This window comes from Rhinoderma darwinii, unplaced genomic scaffold (genome assembly GCF_050947455.1).
Source record: "Rhinoderma darwinii isolate aRhiDar2 unplaced genomic scaffold, aRhiDar2.hap1 Scaffold_599, whole genome shotgun sequence".
Taxonomy (NCBI): Eukaryota; Metazoa; Chordata; class Amphibia; order Anura; family Rhinodermatidae; genus Rhinoderma; species Rhinoderma darwinii.
In genome coordinates, this window is record NW_027464153.1 from 50,845 (window position 1) to 73,215 (window position 22,371).

General features: G+C 43.1%; 1 protein-coding gene across 1 annotated transcript in view; it reads left to right on the plus strand.

Annotated features, from left to right (window-relative positions):
* Positions 1-19,327, plus strand: part of EPPK1 (epiplakin 1) — a 43,437-nt gene extending 24,110 nt beyond the window's left edge. Inside the window, exon 2 of the mRNA XM_075848979.1 lies at positions 488-19,327. Within this exon, the coding sequence (XP_075705094.1) occupies positions 546-19,034 (18,489 nt within the window). The 5' untranslated portion in view covers positions 488-545 and the 3' untranslated portion in view covers positions 19,035-19,327. The remainder of the gene's footprint in view (positions 1-487) is intronic.
* The last annotated feature ends 3,044 nt before the right edge of the window (positions 19,328-22,371 follow it).

Sequence of the window (22,371 nt, forward strand, 5' to 3'; positions counted from 1 at the left end):
CGCACAGCAATGATCTAATCCTCATCACCGCTGAGACTGCAGCCACCCCTGCTGGACATAACCTGTACTGCAACATTACTCAAATTTGTTGTTAATTTCCCGTAATTTATGACCAATTCCTCCCATCTCCTCCCACATCAAATGTTTGCACTGGAGTCCGCAGATGTAACCCCTACAGAAGCCCATATATTGCACCCCACCCATCCCTATAGCGTGATGTATGCAGCCACCTTGCTTCACAAAGCCACATAGTGCTATGTGTAGAGCACGAGGTGCATTTCATTCTGGGTATAACCAGTTCACTATGTTAATCTTTGGTAGATACGGTGATAATATGTTACGGAGATCACTTGTGCCTAGTGGATCATAGCCGATGCTGTTAGCAGTAATAAAAGGTCGATTCTATACGTGACCAAACAGAATATTATGATGAATACGCCGGTTTTTGGTCTGACCTTTAATATTTCCTTTTTTTTCTTTTTTGCAGAGACAATTGCTCCATAGAACACTCACTTACTGAGCGAGACACCACAAAACCCACAACGATGGAGCGAAAAATCACTCACACGGTGAAGCAAACTGTGGTGACCCAAGTTGTGAAGCAGACGCATAGCAGAGTGGAGACCCATGGTCTTCATACTCATCATTCATCCCATACTGTGAGTTACCAGGAGTCCAGGAATAGCACTGAATCCAAAGACGACCGTGCTCTCCAAGCCCACCGTAATGGATCCCTGAGCCACCATGAGACTCTAAAAACCACTGATCCTACCAAAGCCTCCCCCAGCATTGGAGGCTTTATAGTACCTCATACAAAGGACAAAGTGACCATCTACCAAGCTATAGTGACAAACCTTGTGTCTGAGGAGGTCGCTGTGCCACTGCTGGAAGCCCAGGCCGCCACTGGTGGCATTATCCAGCTGTCAAATAACCAAACACTATCTGTAGAGGCAGCAATACAACAAGGAGTTGTCGGAGCCGAGTATCAACCAAAGCTGATTATTGCAAACGGTGCGGTGCTGGGCTATAAAGGCCGAGAAGAAACCTTGTCTCTGTACCAAGCATTCAAGAAAGGTTTGGTTAGTAAAATGGACACCGTGCGTTTCTTGGAGGCCCAAGTAGCCACTGGAGGGATCATCGACCAAGTGAATGGCAGCCGTGTATCCGTGTCTGAGGCCCTGAAGCTAAACTACATAGATGAACATCTGCTGAAAACCCTCACTGAAGGTTCAGAACTTTCCAAGTGCTACCTCAACCCCAACACAAAAGACGACTCCACATACCAGGAACTCACGTCCAAATGCTTCACGGATCCCGGTACCGGGCTACTACTCTTTCCACTCCATGAAACCCTGCAAGGACTGAGGAAACCTGTAACATCTGATCAGTTATTCAAGGCCAATATCATTACTCAAGTTCAATATGATGAAATCAATCAAGGCAAACAGATCATTCAAAGTCTGGGAGAACTACAAGAGGTGCATCGATATTTGCAAGGTGAGCCGAGCATTGGGGGAGTCTACATCGAGAGCACCAAGGAAAAAATGAGCGTATATCAAGCCATGAAGAAAAACTTCCTTCCATCGGACACTGCAGTTGCTCTTTTGGAAGCTCAGGCGGCCTCCGGATTCATTATAGACCCCGTAAAGAACAGACGTTTCACCGTCACCGAAGCAATTCAGGAGGAACTGATCGGACTTGAGCTCAAAGAGAAACTGCAGACCGCCGAAAGAGCAGTGACCGGATTCAATGACCCTTACACTGGGAATAAGATTTCCCTTTTCCAAGCCATAAAAAAAGAACTAATTGACAAAAAGTTGGGCGTTACTTTGCTTGAAGTCCAAATTGCAACCGGAGGAATAATTGACCCATTTCACAGCTTCCATGTCCCATTACAAGTTGCATATCAGCGTGGCTTACTTGATAAAGATATAGAAAAAGTAATATTTCACCCAACAAATGACTTTTCTTGGTTCCTGGATCCAAACACTGATGACTTGGTCACTTACCAGGAATTGCGGAAGAGATGTACAATGGATCCCGAGTCAAACACATTTATGTTTCCCGTGAAACTCTCTTTCAATGGCTTAAGGGGAAAGGTTACAAGTGATGAATTGCTGGACTCTCTGATCATTGATAAGACCACTTATGATCTCCTACAGCAGGGCAAGATCTTGGTTCAAGATGTAGCCGCACAGGAGAAGGTAAGACGGTACCTTCAGGGGACTGGGTGTATAGCAGGAGTGGCTGTAGTATCTACTAATGAAAGAAAAAACATTTATCAAGCCATGAAAGAACATCTTCTTATGCCAGGGACTTCCATAGCCCTGTTAGAAGCTCAGGCTGCCACTGGGTATCTGGTCGACCCTATGAAGAATCTGAAATTCTCCGTGGAAGAAGCTGTGAAAAACGGACTGATTGGGACAGAGGTTTATGAAAAACTTCTCTCTGCAGAAAAAGCCGCCAGAGGCTACAAGGATCCTTCTTCTGGAGAAAGCCTTTCCCTATTTCAAGCCATGAAAAAGGGATTTGTGACACAAAATCATGGTATCCATCTCCTGGAAGTCCAGTTTGCTACTGGTGGAATTATCGATCCTTTAAAGAAACATCGTGTTCCCGAGGAGGTAGCTTACACACGAGGCTTCCTTGACAAAGAAATGAATAAGTCTTTTCTTGACCCTACCGATGACCTAAAAGGATTTTTTGATCCAAATGCAAAACAAAACCTCACCTATGGACAGTTACTGGAGCGATGTCTGGTTGACGCTCATACAGGACTCTACTTGATTCCAGTGTTTGACAATGCCCACGATGCTCTAAAAACACCCCATTCCTTTATAGAATACCAAGTCAAAAAGAATTTAGATCAGATAAAACTAACCGGAACATCGGGAAAATTCAAAGGACAAGTTGTTAGCATGTGGCAGCTTCTCTTCTCAGAATATTTCACCACTGAGTTCAGAGAATCTCTCTTTAAACAGTATAAGTCAGGGAGTCTCTCGGTAGAAGAGTTGTCTAGCAAAGTCGAGGCCGCCATTCAAGATCTGGTGTCCTCTACTAAAGTCACCTTTGAAGGGCTGAGAGTCTCTGTTACTCCTGGGCAGCTGTTCGAGTCTGAAATTATTGACAAGGATTTGTTCGAAAAGTTACAACAAGGTGAAGCTTCTGCTAAGGACGTGGTGAATATCGACACGGTTAAGAAATACCTGCAAGGTACAGGAAGCATTGGTGGACTCCTCCTAACTGATACTCAAGAAAAGATGAGCATCTACCAAGCAAAGAGAAAAGGTTTCCTAAGGCCTGGAACCTCCTTAATTCTTCTTGAAGCTCAAGCAGCAACGGGTTTCATAACTGACCCGGTAAAAAGCAAAAAATATTCTGTTGATGATGCTCTGAAGGCGAATATAATTGGTCCAGAGGTCTATGAGAAGCTGCTTTCTGCGGAAAAATCCGTCACCGGTTATAAGGATCCCTATACCGGAGAGGTTATTTCTCTGTTTCAGGCTATGAGCAAAGACTTAATTGTCAAAGATCATGGCATTCGACTTCTAGAAGCTCAAATTGCCACTGGAGGGATCATCGATCCCATCAATAGCCATCGGATTCCAGTGGAAGTTGCTTATAAACGGGGATATTTTGACAAGAAAATGAATGTAATACTCTCAGATCCCAGTGATGACACTAAAGGGTTTTTTGATCCAAACACCAGCGAAAATCTCACTTACCTGCAGCTGAAGGAACGATGCGTTACAGACCCCGCCACGAGCCTTTGTCTTCTTCCACTGTTCAGCAGGAAGCGTCAGCTCAATATCAACGATTACATCAAAGATTCCTTCAGAAACTTGGAGATTTACGTGAGATATGGAAGATTTAAGGGGCAAACGGTCTCTGCCTGGGTTCTCATAAACTCTGAGTACTTTAATGAATGGAGGAGAAGAGAGATTCTGGAGCAGTTTCGGCTGAGGAAAGTGACGATTGAACAAGTCGTCATATTGATTGAGGAAGAAATAAAAAAATGGACCGAGATCTGTGTTCCTGCATTGAGGGGACAGGTCAACCTTTATGACTTGTTGGAGTATGAGATGATTGACAAAGATCTATTTGAACAAGTTTTAGAGGGTAAATTGACAGCAGATGATGTATTTAAGATGGAGACCGTTCAGAGGTACTTGCGTGGGTCTGGTGTCCTTGGTGGAATCCTCATTCAACCCTCTAACCAAAGAATCGGTTTCTATGAAGCAACAAAGAAGAATATCCTACAGACCAGCACAGTATTACCCCTATTAGAAGCCCAGGCAGCCACTGGGAGTATCATAGACCCAGTGAAGAACCAAAGACTGTCAGTAGATGAAGCCCTCAAAGCAAAAGTTATAGACTCCCATATTTACAACAGACTTGTTTCTGCCGAGGAAGCCTTAACTGGTTACAGGGATCCATTTTCAGGAAAGAAAATCTCACTCTTCCAAGCCATGAAGAAAGGTCTCATAGAAGAAAAGCACGCCAAACAGCTCTTGGAAGCACAACTAGCCACTGGTGGAATAATTGACCCTATACACAACTTCCATATCCCAAGTTCAGTGGCCAAGAAACTTGGTTATATTAATGAAGAAGTGCATGAAAGTCTATCTCATCCTACTGATGACTCCAAGTCCTTCTATGACCCAAGTACTAAAGAAAATGTTACTTACTCAGACCTCCTCAGTCGATCACAGAAAGATGAATCCACTGGCATCTATTTGCTTCCATTGCCCCAAGACTTTGCTGAAGTTCCGGTACAGAACATTTACACCGATGAGGAGGTACAACTGGCCTTCAAAAATACCAGAATTGAAGAAAGAAATACCACAGTTTGGGAATTGATTCACTCCGGATACTTCACAGAAGAGCAAAGGGTTGAAATCCTGGAAAAATATAAGTCCAAGAAAGTGTCCCTGGAAGAGCTGATCACAGAAATTTTGCAAATAGTCAAGAACAATGAGATCAAGATGACGACTCATCTAAGTTTTCAAGGACTGAGAGGAAAAGTGCCGGTGGTATGGCTCCTGGACCTTGGAATTATCACACAGAAAACATTCAATGAGCTAGTTCAAGGTATCGCGTCCATCGAGGAAGTCTCCGAGTTGGACCATGTGAAGAAATGTCTACAAGGCACAGGGTGCATCACGGGAGTTTTCCTACCATCAACAAAGGAGAAGATGAGTATTTATCAAGCAATGAAAAAGAACCTCGTCATGCCTGCCTATGGTGTAATGCTATTAGAGGCTCAGGCAGCAACTGGGTTTATAATTGACCCAATAAAGAACGAGAAACATACAGTGGACAGTGCTGTGAAATCCGGAGTTGTGGGGCCCGAACTTCATGAAAAACTCTTGATTGCAGAAAGCGCAGTGACTGGATACATTGATCCTTATACGGGAAACAAGATCTCGCTGGGTGAAGCTATTAACAAAGAACTTGTTCCAGAAAAGGAAGGTCTTCCACTCCTACAAGCCCAGCTAGCTACCGGAGGAATTGTAGATCCAATTCATTGTCATTATGTTCCATTGCAAGTCGCTCACAAGATGGGATTTCTGGATGAAGAATTATCCAAACAAACAGACACCCTAAAAATGTACTTTGATCCAAACGTGAAAGAAAAGCTGAGTTACCAGCAACTGAAAGAAAGATGTTACAGTGACCCAGAAACCGGCTCTTTGCTTCTGCCCCTTTCAGAAAGCGCAGCCTTTTACGCTGAAGGGCATCTCATTGATGTATTAAAATCCGTTCCGGTTAATGTTAATGCCGGTAGATTCAAAGGCCAAAGTGTGTCTCTGTGGGAGCTTCTGAATTCAGAGTACGTGAGCGTCGAGAAACTGAAAGAACTACTTCATATCTACAAAAACAGTAGTACCGAAGTTCTACAGGAGATCATCAAAACCGTCACCACCATCATTGAGGAAACGGATGCAAGCAGCACAAAAATCAAATTTAAGGGCCTCCGAAAACAGGTGTCTGCAAGTGATCTCTTCCAGTCAAATGTCATAGACAAGCAAACTCTGGACGAGCTAAATCTAGGGAAGAAAACCATAGTCGAAGTGACCGAAATGGACAATGTGAAACGCTATCTGCAAGGTACAAATTGTATTGCGGGAATTCTCCTACAGTCCACCAACACCAAGATGAGTATCTATGAGGCAATGCTGAAACGCATCCTGAGACCTGGAACTGCTCTGGTCCTCCTAGAAGCTCAGGCAGCCACTGGGTTTATTGTGGATCCAGTTCAGAATAGGAAGTTATCAGTGGACGAAGCTTTGGCTGAAGGGTTCATAGGACTTGAAGTACATGCGAAGCTACTCTCTGCCGAACAAGCAGTAACTGGATACACTGATCCATACTCTGGGGAGAAAATCTCCCTGTTTCAAGCCATGCAGAAAAACCTAATAGTTGAATGTCATGGAATCCGTCTTCTGGAAGCTCAGATTGCCACAGGCGGTATTATTGATCCAGTGCATAGTCACAGAGTTCCTGTAGAGGTTGCCTATAAGCGTGGTTATTTCGATGAGGACATGAATAAGACCCTTTTAGATCCCAGTGATGACACCAAAGGTTTCTTTGACCCCAACACTCACGAGAACCTGACCTATCTACAGCTCGTAGAACGATGTATCCAGGACCCTGAAACTGGATTGTATCTCCTACAGGTAGTAAAGAAGGGAGAAAACTACTTCTATATTACTGATCAAATGAAATCAGATCTAAAATCAAGACACATCAGACTGCAGATTGGAAAATTTGCCAATCAAACCGTAACCATCTGGGAAATCCTCTCGTCCCACTATTTTACAGAGCTGAAAAAGAGAGAGTTAGTTAAACTGTACACAGTGGGCGTGCTTAGCATAGAGCAACTCATCTCCAGCCTCACCACCATCATTGAAGAGTATGAAGCCACAAGCAGCATTCTGAAATTTCAAGGGATCCGGGGTCAAGTGAGCGCTACGGAGTTGTACAACTCTGATATTATTGACAAAAAGACCATGGATGATCTAAAGGAGGGCAGACAATCTGTAGAGTCCATTTCTCAACTGGAAAATGTTAAGAGGTACCTAAAAGGAACCGGCTGTATTTCTGGTGTTCTAATCTTACCCAACAAAGAAACCATCAGCATTTTTGAGGCTATGAAGAGAGGTATTATCTCAAGAGACATTGGCTTGATACTTCTGGAGGCTCAAATCTCAACAGGATTTCTAGTGGATCCCTCAAAGAATCAGGCCCTCTCCATCTCCGAGGCACTGTCTGCAGGTCTGATTAGTGAGGATGACCACCAACAGCTTGACATTGCTGAAAAAGCATTTACTGGATTTACTGACCCAGAATCTGGTAGAAAAATCTCTCTCTTCCAAGCAATTAAGAAAGGAATACTACCCAAAGAGCAAGGGATACCTCTCTTGGATTCCCAGTTGGCTACTGGGGGTATTGTCGATCCCATTAATAGTTACAGACTTCCTTTACATGTGGCCTACAGAAAGGGTTATTTGGATGAAGACCTTTACATTCTGATATCCGATTCTGTTAATGGAAGGAAAGGATTTGTGGACCCCAACACACATGAAAGGCTTACATACAAAGACTTGCTGGAGCGATGTGTCAAAGATGCAGAAACCGGAACGTACCTAGTGCAAGTAGCTGAGAAGCGCGACGACTACTTTTACATTGATGACCCAACTAAAAAGCTTCTCATATCAACTGCTGTGAAGATGAATGAGGGCAAGTTCAAGGGTCAGGACATTTCATTGTGGGATCTTTTGTGCTCAACCTACATTTCTGAAGAAAATCGAAAAGACTTAATTAAGAAATACAAGTTGAAGACCTCAAATTCAATTAAAGAGATAATAAGTATAATTCTTTCAATTATCGAAGACAAGGAGAAAGGTCAGAATGACATCTGGTTCCAGGGATTGCGAAAACTGGTCACCGCATCAGAACTGTTCGACGCCGGTATAATCAGCAAAGAAACTCTGGATGGGCTACAGCAGGAACCAAAGACGGTGGTTGATGTAGCTCAAACTGAGTCAATTAGAAGATATCTTGGGGGGTCCAGTTGCATTGCTGGCGTACTTATCCCTTCAAAACATGATCCCACCCAAAAGGAAAAGTTGAACATCTATGACGCTTTACTAAGACGCTTACTAAGACCTGGAACCGCTCTGGTCCTGCTGGAAGCTCAGGCAGCTACCGGCTTTGTAATTGATTGCGTACACAACACAAAACTTTCAGTGGATGAAGCTTTACCTGCTGGACTGATTGGCCATGAAATCTATGAAAAACTTTTATGTGCAGAAAAAGGAGTAACTGGCTACACCGATCCCTACACAGGTGACAAAATCTCCTTGTTCCAAGCCATGCAGAAGGACCTAATTGTTAAAGAACATGGCGTTCGCTTACTGGAAGCCCAGATTGCAACTGGCGGCATTATTGACCCAGTGCACAGTCACCGTGTCCCTGTGGAGGTGGCATACAAACGAGGTTACTTTAATGAAGACCTGAACCAGATCCTTTCAGATCCCACAGAGGACACAAAAGGATTCTTTGATCCAAACACTCACGAGAACCTCACCTACCTGCAGCTCCTCCAGAGGTGTGTGAAGGACCCAGACACTGGTTTATATATGCTTGAATTGAAACACAACAGGTTCTCTCTATCCCAGATCCAAACTACATTAAGAACCAGAATGATTCAAGTCAGTACTGGAGAATTCCAAGGAAAAAGCGTTTCCATCTGGGAGCTTCTTAACTCCAAACACATTTCAAATGAGAAAAGAGATGAGTTACTGAAAAAGTATGAAACTGGAATATTGACTATTGAAGACATTATAAAGATGGTCATCAAAATCATTACAGAAGAGACGGTAAATGTTTCCAAAGTCGATACAACAGACTCGTCTAATCAAGATGTCCAAGTTCAGGAGCTCCTCCAGGCAGAACGAGTGGATATATCTTTGGGTGACTTCAAAGGACAAAGTCTATCACTGTGGGAGCTTCTGAATTCACGTTATTTCTCCCAAGATAAAAGATTAGAAATTCTTCAGAGGCTGAAATATGGGACTTTAACCATTCAGGAAACTATTATATATGTCATTAAGATCATCACTGAGGCTGAGTCTATAAAGACTACGATATTCCAGCAAAATGTGGGAGTAACGGGAGACGAATCGGTAGAAGCAGAAACTTCTGTACAAGATGACGAAATTCAAAGAGCGCTGCAAAGCATAAACCTACATGTCGAGAAAGGGCAGTATGCAGGACAAGAGGTTTCCGTGTGGGATCTTCTTCACTCCAGATACATCTCTGATCAGACACAACAAGAGTTGTTAGAAGATTACAAGTTAACAGTCCAAGACATCATGGAGATGGTTATACAGTCAATCAAAGAGGCTGATCAAAAAGGCAAATCCGCATTAATGCTTGAATATAATTTGAAAGAGGATATTTACAACACTCTACTGACTGTCAAGATTGATGTTACTGAAGGCGAGTTTAAGGGGCAGACACATACTCTCTGGGATCTACTGAGCAGCAAGTACTTTTCGAAGGAGAAGAAGCAGGAGCTTCTTGACAAGTTTAATTCTGGAAAAATAAGTGTAGAGAAGCTGATAAAAATGATCATAACCATTATTTCAGAGACAGAAGAGCGTAGGAGACAGCTGAAATTTAAGGGCCTCAGAAGACAAGTTACAGCAACCGAACTTCTCACATCGGAAATCATTGATCAGAACATGTTGACTGAGCTGGCTCAAGGAAGAAAGACCGTGGAAGAGGTGACCCAAATGGACAGTGTAAAGAGGTACCTGGAAGGAACGAGCTGTATTGCAGGAGTGCTTGTACCATCTCTAAAAGATCCTTCGAAGAAAGACAAGATGACCATATATAACGCCATGTTAAAGAACATCCTTAGACCAGGAACGGCACTTGTCCTTCTTGAAGCTCAGGCAGCTACCGGATTTGTAATTGACCCAGTGAATAATAAGAAGCTCTCTGTGGACGAAGCTGCCTCTGCCGGTATAATTGGCTCAGAACTTCACAAAAAGCTCCTGTCAGCAGAAAGAGCAGTAACTGGATATAAAGATCCATACACTGGAGACAAGATCTCCCTCTTCCAAGCCATGCAGAAGGACCTTATTGTGAAAGATCATGGTATTCGCCTCCTTGAGGCCCAGATTGCCACGGGAGGCATCGTTGACCCAGTGCACAGTCATCGTGTTCCTGTGGAAGTCGCTTATAAACGAGGCTACTTTGATGAAGAGATGAATCAAATCCTTTCAGACCCCACAGATGACACTAAAGGATTCTTTGATCCAAACACTCATAAGAACCTCACCTACCTGCAGCTGCTCAATAGATGTATCCAGGATCCAGAAACTGGACTCTGCATGCTGGATATGAAAGCCAAAACTGCTTTACCAACAAGCAAGACCTTAGAAGCTTCCTTGACATCTCACACTCTCCAGGTTAAAACCGGTCAGTATAAAGACCAGACTATTTCCATCTGGGTACTCCTCCATTCTGAATATTTTACAGAGGAAAAGAGACAACTTCTCCTGAAACAATACAAATCAGGAACCATCAGTATAGAGGAACTAATCACAACTATTATAACAACCATTGAAGAATGGGAACACAAAGGGGCCGGTCAGTTTGTTAAGGAATCCAGCACAACTCAACAAGAGCAAGAAGAAAAGCCGGAAGATCGCCTAAAGTCTGAGTTAGTGGAGGTTACCAAAGGCAAGTCCGAGGGACAGAAGGTCCCAGAGACTGAAAATATGGCTGTTGCTGAGGAGACCGATGGCATTGTATCTCCTTTAGATAAACCAAAGAAAACGTCTACCGATGAAGATCTCCATAAAACGTTAAATATCTTTACTGTTCGTGTAAAAAAGGAAGAATTCCAAAGTAAAAGGGTGTCTCTTTGGGATATCCTTCACTCTAAATACATCTCAGAAGAACAGAGAAATACACAGCTAAACAAATACCAGACCTCTTTAGAAAAAGTGAAACAAACCATTAAAAAGTTAGTTGAAGGCTCAGAAAAAAAAAGTGACCTAGATATACAACAGGAATTAGGAGTTAAGCTCACTGTGGTCACTGCCGGAGAATTCACAGGACAAAACCTTTCTGTGTGGTTCCTTCTTCACTCTAAATACATCACTGAGAAGAAGAGAAAAGAACTGATAGAAAAATACAGGTCAGGGGCATTGACCATAGAGGAACTTTTGAAAACCATCGTAACAATCATTGAAGAGACTGAAAAAAGTCACAATTTGAAATTTAAGGGTTTCAGGAGACCGGTGACCGCCACTGAACTGCTGCAATCTGAAATCATTGATCAGAATACTCTGAATGAGTTGAACCAAGGCAGTAAGACCGTAGAGGAGGTCACTCAGATGGACAACGTTAAAAGATATCTTGAAGGAACCAGCTGTATTGCTGGTGTGTTTGTGACCTCAAAGAAAGATCCTTCACAAAGAGACAAAAAGACCATCTATGATGCCATGTTTAACCGTATTCTACGACCTGGAACAGCTTTGGTCCTTCTCGAAGCTCAAGCAGCTACTGGATTTGTGATCGATCCTATTGAGAACAAGAAACTTTCTGTAGATGAAGCTTTATCTGCGGGATTGATTGGACGAGAGATTTATGATAAACTGTTGTCAGCAGAAAGAGGAGTCACTGGCTACAAAGATCCCTACACTGACGGAAAAATCTCATTATTCCAAGCCATGAAAAAAGATCTTATTGTGAAAGATCACGGAATCCGCCTTCTGGAAGCCCAGATTGCCACAGGGGGCATCATCGACCCAATACACAGTCACCGTGTCCCTGTGGAGGTGGCGTACAAACGAGGTTACTTTGATGAAGAAATTAACCAGATCCTTTCCGATCCCACAGATGATACAAAGGGATTCTTTGATCCAAACACTCACGAGAACCTCACCTACCTGCAGCTCCTCCAGAGGTGTGTGAAGGACCCAGACACTGGATTAAGCATGTTGGAAGTCGGTGTAAACAAGTTTCCTTCTACTCAGATAGGCATTGAGACGATCTTAAAGTCAAAAAATATTACTGTCCGTCAAGGTCCGTTTAAAGGAAAGGATATTGCCATCTGGGAAATTCTAAATTCTGAACAAATTTCAGTGGAACAAAGAGAAGAACTGTTAAGAAAATACAAATCTGGGACTTTATCCATTGATGAACTGATCAATATAATCACAAAAATCATTCATACCAAAGAGGAAACCTCAACAGAAACAACAGTTCAGACGTTACTCCAGTCACACACATTGGACGTGTCTGTGGGTGACTTCAGGGGACAGAATGTGTCCGTGTGGGAACTTCTGCATTCCCGATATATCTCAGAAGACAAAAGAAAAGGGATACTAGAAAAGTTAGAATCGGGCGCTCTCAGCATACAAGAAGCCATTACGATCCTCTTTACCATCATCACCGAAACTGAGGACTTCAATACTTCTACTGTACATCAAGATGTCACAGCAGCTGAGCCAACGGCATCGAATCCCTCCATCCAGGATGATGGAATAGAAAAGGCTCTACGGAGCATCAACATTGATGTCATGAAAGGACAGTATGCTGGACAGCAGATCTCGGTGTGGGACCTCATTCACTCCAGATACATACCAGAGGGCAGAAGGCAAGAACTTCTAGGCAATTACAAGCTAACGGTAGAAGACATAATACAGATCGTTGCACAGTCTATTGAAAAGGCAGATCAAAAAAGAGGCAAGTCAACACTTCATGCAGATTACAATGTGAAGACGGAAACCTATAATACTCTACAGACTGTACAGACGGAGGTTACTCTGGGAGAGTTTAAGGGTCAGAAACATTCATTGTGGGAACTTTTGAACACCAAATACTTTTCAGAAGAGAAGAAATTAGATCTGCTAAAAAATGTTGATTCTAACGCGATTAGTATTAACAAACTCATTAAGATAATCACCACTCTTATAGAGGAGACAGAAGAGCGTAGCAAGAATTTGAAATTTAAGGGCCTCAGAAGACAAGTTACAGCAACCGAACTTCTCACATCGGAAATCATTGATCAGAACATGTTGACAGAGTTGACTCAAGGAAGAAAGACCGTGGAAGAGGTGACCCAAATGGACAGTGTAAAGAGGTACCTGGAAGGAACGAGCTGTATTGCAGGAGTGCTTGTACCATCTCTAAAAGATCCTTCAAAGAAAGACAAGATGACCATATATAACGCCATGTTAAAGAACATCCTTAGACCAGGAACGGCACTTGTCCTTCTTGAAGCTCAGGCAGCTACCGGATTTGTCATTGACCCAGTGAATAATAAGAAGCTCTCTGTGGACGAAGCTGCCTCTGCCGGTATAATTGGCCCAGAACTTCACAAAAAGCTCCTGTCAGCAGAAAGAGCAGTAACTGGATATAAAGATCCATACACTGGAGACAAGATCTCCCTCTTCCAAGCCATGCAGAAGGACCTTATTGTGAAAGATCATGGTATTCGCCTCCTTGAGGCCCAGATTGCCACGGGAGGCATCATTGACCCAGTGCACAGTCATCGTGTTCCTGTGGAAGTCGCTTATAAACGAGGCTACTTTGATGAAGAGATGAATCAAGTCCTTTCAGACCCCACAGATGACACTAAAGGGTTCTTTGATCCAAACACTCACGAGAACCTCACCTACCTGCAGCTGCTCAATAGATGTATCCAAGACTCCGATACCAAACTCTACATGTTGGTAATGAGAGACAAAAAAACTTTGGCAGTAGAGAAAACCTTGGAAGCTTCCTTGACATCTCACACACTCCAGGTTAAAACCGGTCAGTATAAAGACCAGACTATTTCCATCTGGGTACTCCTCCATTCTGAATATTTTACAGAGGAAAAGAGACAACTTCTCCTGAAACAATACAAATCAGGAACCATCAGTATAGAGGAACTAATCACAACTATTAGAACCACCATTGAAGAATGGGAACACAAAGGGGCCGGTCAGTTTGTTAATGGTTCCAGCACAACTCAACAAGAAAAGCAGGAAGATCGCCTAAAGTCTGAGTTAGTGGAGGTTACCAAAGGCAAGTTCCAGGGACAGAAGGTCTCGGTGTGGGAACTTCTGCACTCTGACTACATCACAGAGAGTAAAAAGAAGGAGATCTTGCAGAATTACTCTTCCGGGATCTGGAATCTGGAGGAGATCATTAGAATTATCACAATAAATATTACAGAGTCTGAAGAGAACGATGTTACTACTGAGAAAACAGAAACTGATGGGATGGTCTCCACTCCGCTGTTAGAAGAAAATGTCGCACGTGCTGATGGTGAACTCCACAAAGCTTTAAATGCAATTGCTGTCAACATCACAACCGGCGAATTTCAAGAACAAAAACCATCTCTTTGGAAAGTCCTCCACTCCAGGTATCTCTCGGAGGGCAAGCGGAATGAGCAGCTGAGCAAACACCAGGTTACTGTAGAGAAAGTCAAGCAAACCATTTTACAATTAATACAGGATTCTGAACCAAAAAGTGACCAGGAAATACAAAAGGAATTAGAACTTAAATTCGCTGAAGTGAGAAGTGGAGAATTCAAGGGACAACAAGTCTCTGTGTGGTCCCTTCTCCATTCCAAATATATTACAGTAGAAAAGAGGCAAGAACTTTATGGAAAATACAGGTCAGGGGCATTGACCATAGAGGAACTTTTGAAAACCATCGTAACAATCATTGAAGAGACTGAAAAAAGTCACAATTTGAAATTTAAGGGTTTCAGGAGACCGGTGACCGCCACTGAACTGCTGCAATCTGAAATCATTGATCAGACTACTCTGAATGAGTTGAACCAAGGCAGTAAGACCGTAGAGGAGGTCACTCAGATGGACAACGTTAAAAGATATCTTGAAGGAACCAGCTGTATCGCTGGTGTGTTTGTGACCTCAAAGAAAGATCCTTCACAAAGAGAAAAAAAGACCATCTATGATTCCATGTTTAACCGTATTCTACGACCTGGAACAGCTTTGGTCCTTCTCGAAGCTCAAGCAGCTACTGGATTTGTGATCGATCCTATTGAGAACAAGAAACTTTCTGTAGATGAAGCTTTATCTGCGGGATTGATTGGACGAGAGATTTATGATAAACTGTTGTCAGCAGAAAGAGGAGTCACTGGCTACAAAGATCCCTACACTGACGGAAAAATCTCATTATTCCAAGCCATGAAAAAAGATCTTATTGTGAAAGATCACGGAATCCGCCTTCTGGAAGCCCAGATTGCCACAGGGGGCATTATCGACCCAATACACAGTCACCGTGTCCCTGTGGAGGTGGCGTACAAACGAGGTTACTTTGATGAAGAAATGAACCAGATCCTTTCCGACCCCACAGATGATACAAAGGGATTCTTTGATCCAAACACTCACGAGAACCTCACCTACCTGCAGCTCCTCCAGAGGTGTGTGAAGGACCCAGACACTGGTCTGTATATGTTAGATGTAAGGGACAGAAAGCTCGCCATCCAGATAGACCAAAAAATCAAATCTGTTCTACAGTCAAGAACTATAACGTTTGATGTTGGTGAGTTTAAAGGAAAAGACGTTTCTGTTTGGGATCTCCTATATTCCCAGTACATCTCCGTAGAAAAACAAGAAGACCTATTGAAAAAGTATCGTGCAGGCACACTGACCATAGATGAGCTGATTACCATCATTATAACAATTATTACTGAAACAAAGAAAGCAAATACTTCCGTATCCTCCAGTGAAGGAGTTAAGAAGACTTTTCAGTCCGTTACAATAGAAATCTTTAAAGGAAGTTTCCAAGAAGAATCCATGTCCCTATGGGACCTTCTACATTCTAAATATATCCCTGAAGATCAAAGGGAAGAATTGCTTGAGAAGTTCAAGTCCGGAACATTGACAATTGAAGAAATTATCAACATAGTCTTATCCGTGATTCACAAGTCCTCAAAGACTGAAGTGATTGTAAAGGAGGAGGTCAAAATCATATCCTCTCCTGCCGATGTGGATCATTGGCCATCAGAGCAACAACTCAAAAATGCTCTACAAGTAATACCAAGTGACTTGTCAGAAAAACCATTGCAACCAGAGCGTGTTTCAGCCTGGGACCTTCTAAACAGCGAGACTTTGCCAAAGGATAAGAAGAATGAGCTTCTACAAACATTCAAGTGTTCTGTCCGAGAGGTGATGAGGGCCTGTTCCAGCATCCTTAAGGAAAGTTGTAGTGTTGAAGTTCTCAATATGAACGAAGAACAGCAAAAAACATTACAGTCCACCATGACCCAAGTCTCCGCAGGTCATTTTAAAGGACAAACCGTATCTGTGTGGGATCTGCTACATTCCAACTATTTTACATCCGAAAAGAGGAGAGAGATTCTGTCAGCATATACTGCAGGAACATTAACGGCCGAGGACATTATTAAAGTCATCATAACCGTCATACGGGAGACGGAGGAGCGGTCCAGTCAATTAAAATTCAAAGGACTCCGAAGACAAATTTCGGCCGAAGAGCTGCTGAGTTCTGAAATTATTGACCAGAAAACACTAAATGAACTGACTCAAGGCAGCAAAACCCTGGAGGAGGTCACTAAAATGGACAGCGTGAAGAGATATCTGGAAGGCACCAGTTCTATTGCCGGAGTGTTTGTTCCATCTAAAAAGGATCCATCCAAGAAAGAGAAAATGAGTATTTATCAAGCCATGTGGAAACAGATTTTACGACCTGGGACTGCGCTCGTGTTATTAGAAGCTCAAGCAGCGACAGGATTTATTATTGATCCAATTAACAATAAAAAGTTATCCGTTGATGTGTCGGTATCTGCCGGAGTTATTGGAAAAGAACTTCATGCCAAACTTTTATCTGCTGAGCGTGCTGTGACCGGCTACAATGACCCTTACACGGAGAAAAAGATTTCTCTATTCCAAGCAATGAAGAAGAATCTGATTGTGAAAGAACATGGCATTCGTTTGCTGGAAGCTCAGATTGCTACAGGCGGCATCATCGATCCAGTACAAAGTCATCGTGTTCCAGTGGAAGTGGCATACAAACGTGGCTACTTTGACAAAGAAATGAATGAAATCCTCTCTGACCCATCCGATGACACAAAAGGTTTCTTTGATCCTAACACTCATGCCAATTTGACCTATCTACAGTTACTCCAGAGGGGCATCCAGGACCCAGAAACTGGACTTTGCATGTTAGAAATTAAAGACTCCAGGTCACCACTTTTCCAAATAGATCAGGCAAAGCAAAATATCCTGCAAACACAGACGGTGGAGATCAAGATTGGACAATACCAAGGCCAAAAGTTCTCGCTTTGGGAACTCCTCAGCTCTCACCATCTTGTAGAAGTAGAAAAAGAAAGACAAGGACTGTTGGCCAAATACAAAGCAGGAACTATGACTTTAGAAAACCTCATGACCAGCATCCTATCCCTAATTGAGAAAATGGAAACTACAAGAAGTGCCCATTCCCTAGAGCTCTCCACTACCAGCTCCTCCATCCATGAAAGTGAAGCTGAGCAAGCAAACAAAAGAATTCAGACCCAGAAATTTCTCCAGTCTGTGGACCTCAATATGACTGTAGGTCAACTCAAAGGTCACAAAAGTTCCTTATGGGAATTATTGAATTCTTCATACATCACCTGTGAGAAGAAGAATGAACTCATTGCAGGGTATGAAAGTGAAAGACTTTCTCTTGAAGATCTTATGAAAAGTATTCTGGAAATCTTTATGAAAGCTGAGAAAGCAAACCTAGAAATGTCAAGTCATCAGACTCTCACAATGTCCTCGGAAAAGGCCAAAGATGCTGAGTATCCACAGGCAATTCAGCATTCACTCCAAGAAATTTCTCTAGATAATTATAATGATGAATTTACTGGAAGAAAAGTTTCAGTGTGGGATATCCTACATTCAAAACCTATTACTCAAGAAACACGCTGTGAATTACTCAGAAAGTACCATTCAACGGTCCAAACAGTTGTCACCATACTAACCGATCTGGTGCATAAGAAAGCCGCCTCACCCAAATCAGACACCGCTACGTTCCTCAAATCCGTCAAAGTAGAGGTCAACATTGGTGAATTCAAGTTGGAAGGCAAAACTCATTCTCTGTGGGACCTTCTTTACTCAAAATATGTCACAGAAGACAAAAGGAAGGAGCTTCTAGAGAAATATGAATCCAAATCAATAACCTGGGAAGAAATATTTCAAATGATAACCAAACTTATAGAAGAAACAGAGGAGAAAAGCAGAAATATCAAGTTTAGTGGTCTGCGGAAGCAAGTGTCGGCCTCCGAACTGCTGAAATCTGAAATTATCGACCAAGACACTCTTCTTGAATTAACTCATGGAACCAAGACCTTAGCTGAGGTTACCCAGATGAACAAGGTGAAGAGATATCTGGAGGGAACCAGCTGCATCGCTGGTGTCCTTGTTCCATCTACGGCTGACCCAACCAAGAAGGAGAAAATGAGCATTTATGATGCGATGTTGAAGCGTATTTTAAGACCAGGAACCGCACTTGTTTTACTTGAGGCTCAAGCAGCCACTGGCTTCATTATTGACCCAATAAAAAACAGCAAACTCACCGTAGATGAAGCCGTGTCCGCTCGTGTATTTGGGCAAGAACTTCACCCAAAACTCCTGTCTGCAGAAAGAGCTGTGACCGGCTACAATGACCCCACCACGAGCCAGAAAATCTCATTGTTCCAGGCTATGCAGAAAGACCTCATAGTCAAAGACCATGGTATTCGTCTGCTGGAAGCTCAGATTGCCACCGGTGGTATTATTGATCCAGTGCACAGTCACCGTGTCCCCGTGGAAGTGGCCTATAAGCGTGGTTACTTTGATGAAGAGATGAACCAGATTCTTTCTGATCCCTCCGATGACACCAAAGGCTTCTTTGACCCAAACACTCATGAAAATCTCACCTACCTGCAGCTGCTCCAGAGAGCGATCCAGGACCCTGAGACAGGACTGCTCATACTGGAGGTTACCAAGAAATAAATGAACCTCAACAAGTTTTCCGTATGAAAACTTAAGATTAGAGTTCTACATTTCCAGCCATAAAGTTTGTGTCCGTAAGAATCCAGAATTTACTAACGAAAGAAAATGTTTCTATGTCGCGTGTGTTTGTGATATCTAGAACTTTCTTTGAGGGGAAAACTGGTGTTCAGGCTTTTCGGACTCCTTTTGTTTCTGGTTTTTGGCTATGTCTGAGCAGGAATTATTGACTTGTGCTTTTTGCTGTTTCTTTTTGGACCTCATTGCAAGAACATAAACTTTCTATTTTCTACAGATCTGCCTTTATAGTCATTCCTGTATTACCCGAAGTTACATATCCCCTGTTAAGTGTCCTAGCACATCTTTTTTTTAAGACTCCCGAGGTAATAAGAAAAGCCTAATTTGGGGACCACAATTTATAAAAAAAAAAAAATAATGTATCTTGGTTTTTATTAAGTATTTTCCAGATATAGGAAACAAAAACATAACAAACAAATCAAAGCTGTGACAATTTATCAATTTAATTGAGTACCTGACGTTATCGCCGTCGGCCTCACGCAATTGTGGCGGACGATCCTCCAGATGAATCCCAGGTTCTCCAGTATCAAATAATTGGCTAAATTCAAACCTAATAAGATCACTCGGTTTCTACTCCTCCAATAATGTTCTCAAATTGAAAAAAAATGTAAATGTCCCTTCTCCTTTATACTGCTCGTCTCTATAAAAGTTTATCCGATGAAATATTACTAAATTCATAACTTCTTCTTCTGTGATGTCTCATTCATGCGTCCTTGTGCTTGTCTTGAAGTTTCTCATTTCTCTACAAGTGTTTGGAACATGTCATAAATCGTAGAGTAGCTCCAAAGTAGGAGAACACATTGATAATGATTGTACTGGTACGGAGCTCATTCTCTGCAGCAATGGACGACCATCTTAAGGTGCCCAAACACATCAGATGAAAGTCTGCCGAACCACCGAAGATCCAATGCGTATAAGGGCCACCTGATTCTTCTCCGACCGCAGATGGCGGGGGGAAAATATCGACTTTGTTGGATTTCAACATACACGATCCTTTGTTCCCATTGAAGGGGAGTCTAGAAGTGGCTTATTTGCCTACCCCAATTGAAAACCCATACATGCTCAGCCAATCGTGCATGTATGTGGGGGTCAGGAGGAATCGCTGTTGGCCGTTATATAGGCAGCTTTACACCTCTGTAATGTTTTGAGTTATATAAATAATAATGGGGGGTATTTTGTCCGGCCGTTTCTTCTATGGGTCCTCAACCCACTGGAACCTTGGCTTCCACAATCTTCTTCTAATCTTCCCAGTGTAAAACTGCTTAATGCCGCTTCCCTAGTCTAAGGATCTGGGCAGTATTAGCTTTGTGAGGCTCCTGACCCAAGAGACACTCTGAGAAAGAACCTAACCTAATTTGGTAATTTCATCTGTCGGACTCCCCTTTTTCCCAGTTTTGCTCTTGGCACTCTGCTGGTCCTATAACTTTGGTGCAAGGTGGTTCTCTAGGGGTCAATTCTCTGGATAAATATGTATAAACCGATTCAAAGTAAGGCTCACAAGAGCAGTGTATCACACATGTAGTTGTGTTGCCTGGTCATCAACAATGGTCGAGGTGAAGTCAGAATCTGGAGAAAGAGTCGGCAACATCACTGCAGCGTGGTCCAGGATCAGAAGAAGACTAATGCAGAACCAGAGGCAGGAGAATGGTCAGGAACAATCCGGGTCATAAATCAAGAGGTCAACGCACCAAAAACCCAAGAAGGGAGGGTCAACCAGACTAAGAGGCACCAGAAGCATATTGAAATAAACCTTGACTGGCTATAAAACGGCCCTATTTACCATTCCCGGAACACTATGAATGACCCAAGTGTTTGGCGGGCAAATAAACAATTACCAAAAACCTAATTGCCAAAAGGCAAAGAGAGACCCATTTTCCAACTACCTACTTAGGTAAAAAAAAAAATTGTGTTAAAACATAACATTTCACATTCAGAGTAACTTTAACGAACCACACATAGTTAAAACAATCAATACTGACTGACCGTAAGAGATTAAGGCAGAAAACCTAAATGGTGCTAGTGTAGCGACAAATTTGGACTCAGATAGTTAATTCTAGGTATAACTGTCAGCAATGTATTGTTTTAAAACTAGAATAGACCCCCGACATGTTTCGCTACAGATGTAGCGTCTTCAGGGGCCAATGGCGGCGATCGACAGAACGCCCCTATTTATAAATTCGTATGGAATCATGGGTGATGGTCATTCAGTTGGACCAATCAGAAGATAACAAATATTTGCGTCACTCGTTATAGTTGAGGGACGGAGGATAGACCAATCACAACTCTGCCCCTGTCATGGTCTGTGGGTATGTGGACCCACGAGGCAGCACCACCGAAGCGGGGAGGCAGCTGGCCAAATAACAGAGTACCCCAGCAATACAAAGTCCCACACTAGGGTACCTGAATAGGCCAGACAGTGGCCGAGGCTTTGGCACGGATGGAGATGGATGCAGCAGGTTGCGGATGACACTGGACGGGGTAGATGACAGCAGGTGCTGAGGGACTCGACTCCAACACTAACAGGCTCTGGAACAAGGACACAGCACCGGAAACAGGATACAGGGTGTGGGTAACAACAGGAACAGGATAACACTAAGGGACCATTTGCAACAACGCTCAGGCAAGGATCAGAAGGGCAGGGCCCTTTTTATAGTCCAGGGAATCATGGGCAGTTGATAATGAGGATTCCATTTGTGTGCGCGCGCGCGCACGCTCATGTCCGGTCTTACTACGGGGCACAGCGGACCGGAGCGGAAGTGAGCACTGGTGTCTCCTAGGAAGGAGATGCGAGCTAGCGCTCACAGATCCATGGCTGTGGCCACCGGGGGGGGGTGAGTAAACCCGGCGGTCCGTGGCCATGGACGCTACAGCCCCTGTGTCCAATCCACAGGATGTAGCGGTGCATTGCGCATTTTCACATCCATCGGCGATTCGTTCATCCAAGTACTAGAACTCGGACATGAAAAATGGCAGTTTCTCATGTCCGAATTGCACCCGTGCCGGTCACGTTTTCACGGATTCCTTATAGACTTGAGTCTTGACGAGGGATCCGTGAAAACGGAAGAAAATAGGACATGTTAGATTTTTAAACGGACCCTTCACAGTTTGTTGAAACGATGGCCGTGTGAACGGCCCCATTGAAATACATGCGTCCATGTGACAGCCATTGTTTTAACAGCCATCACACGGACGTACGCTACGGTCTTCTGAATTTGGCCTTAGTCTCGGAATAAGCTTTTTATTGGAAGTTTAGACTTCAGAA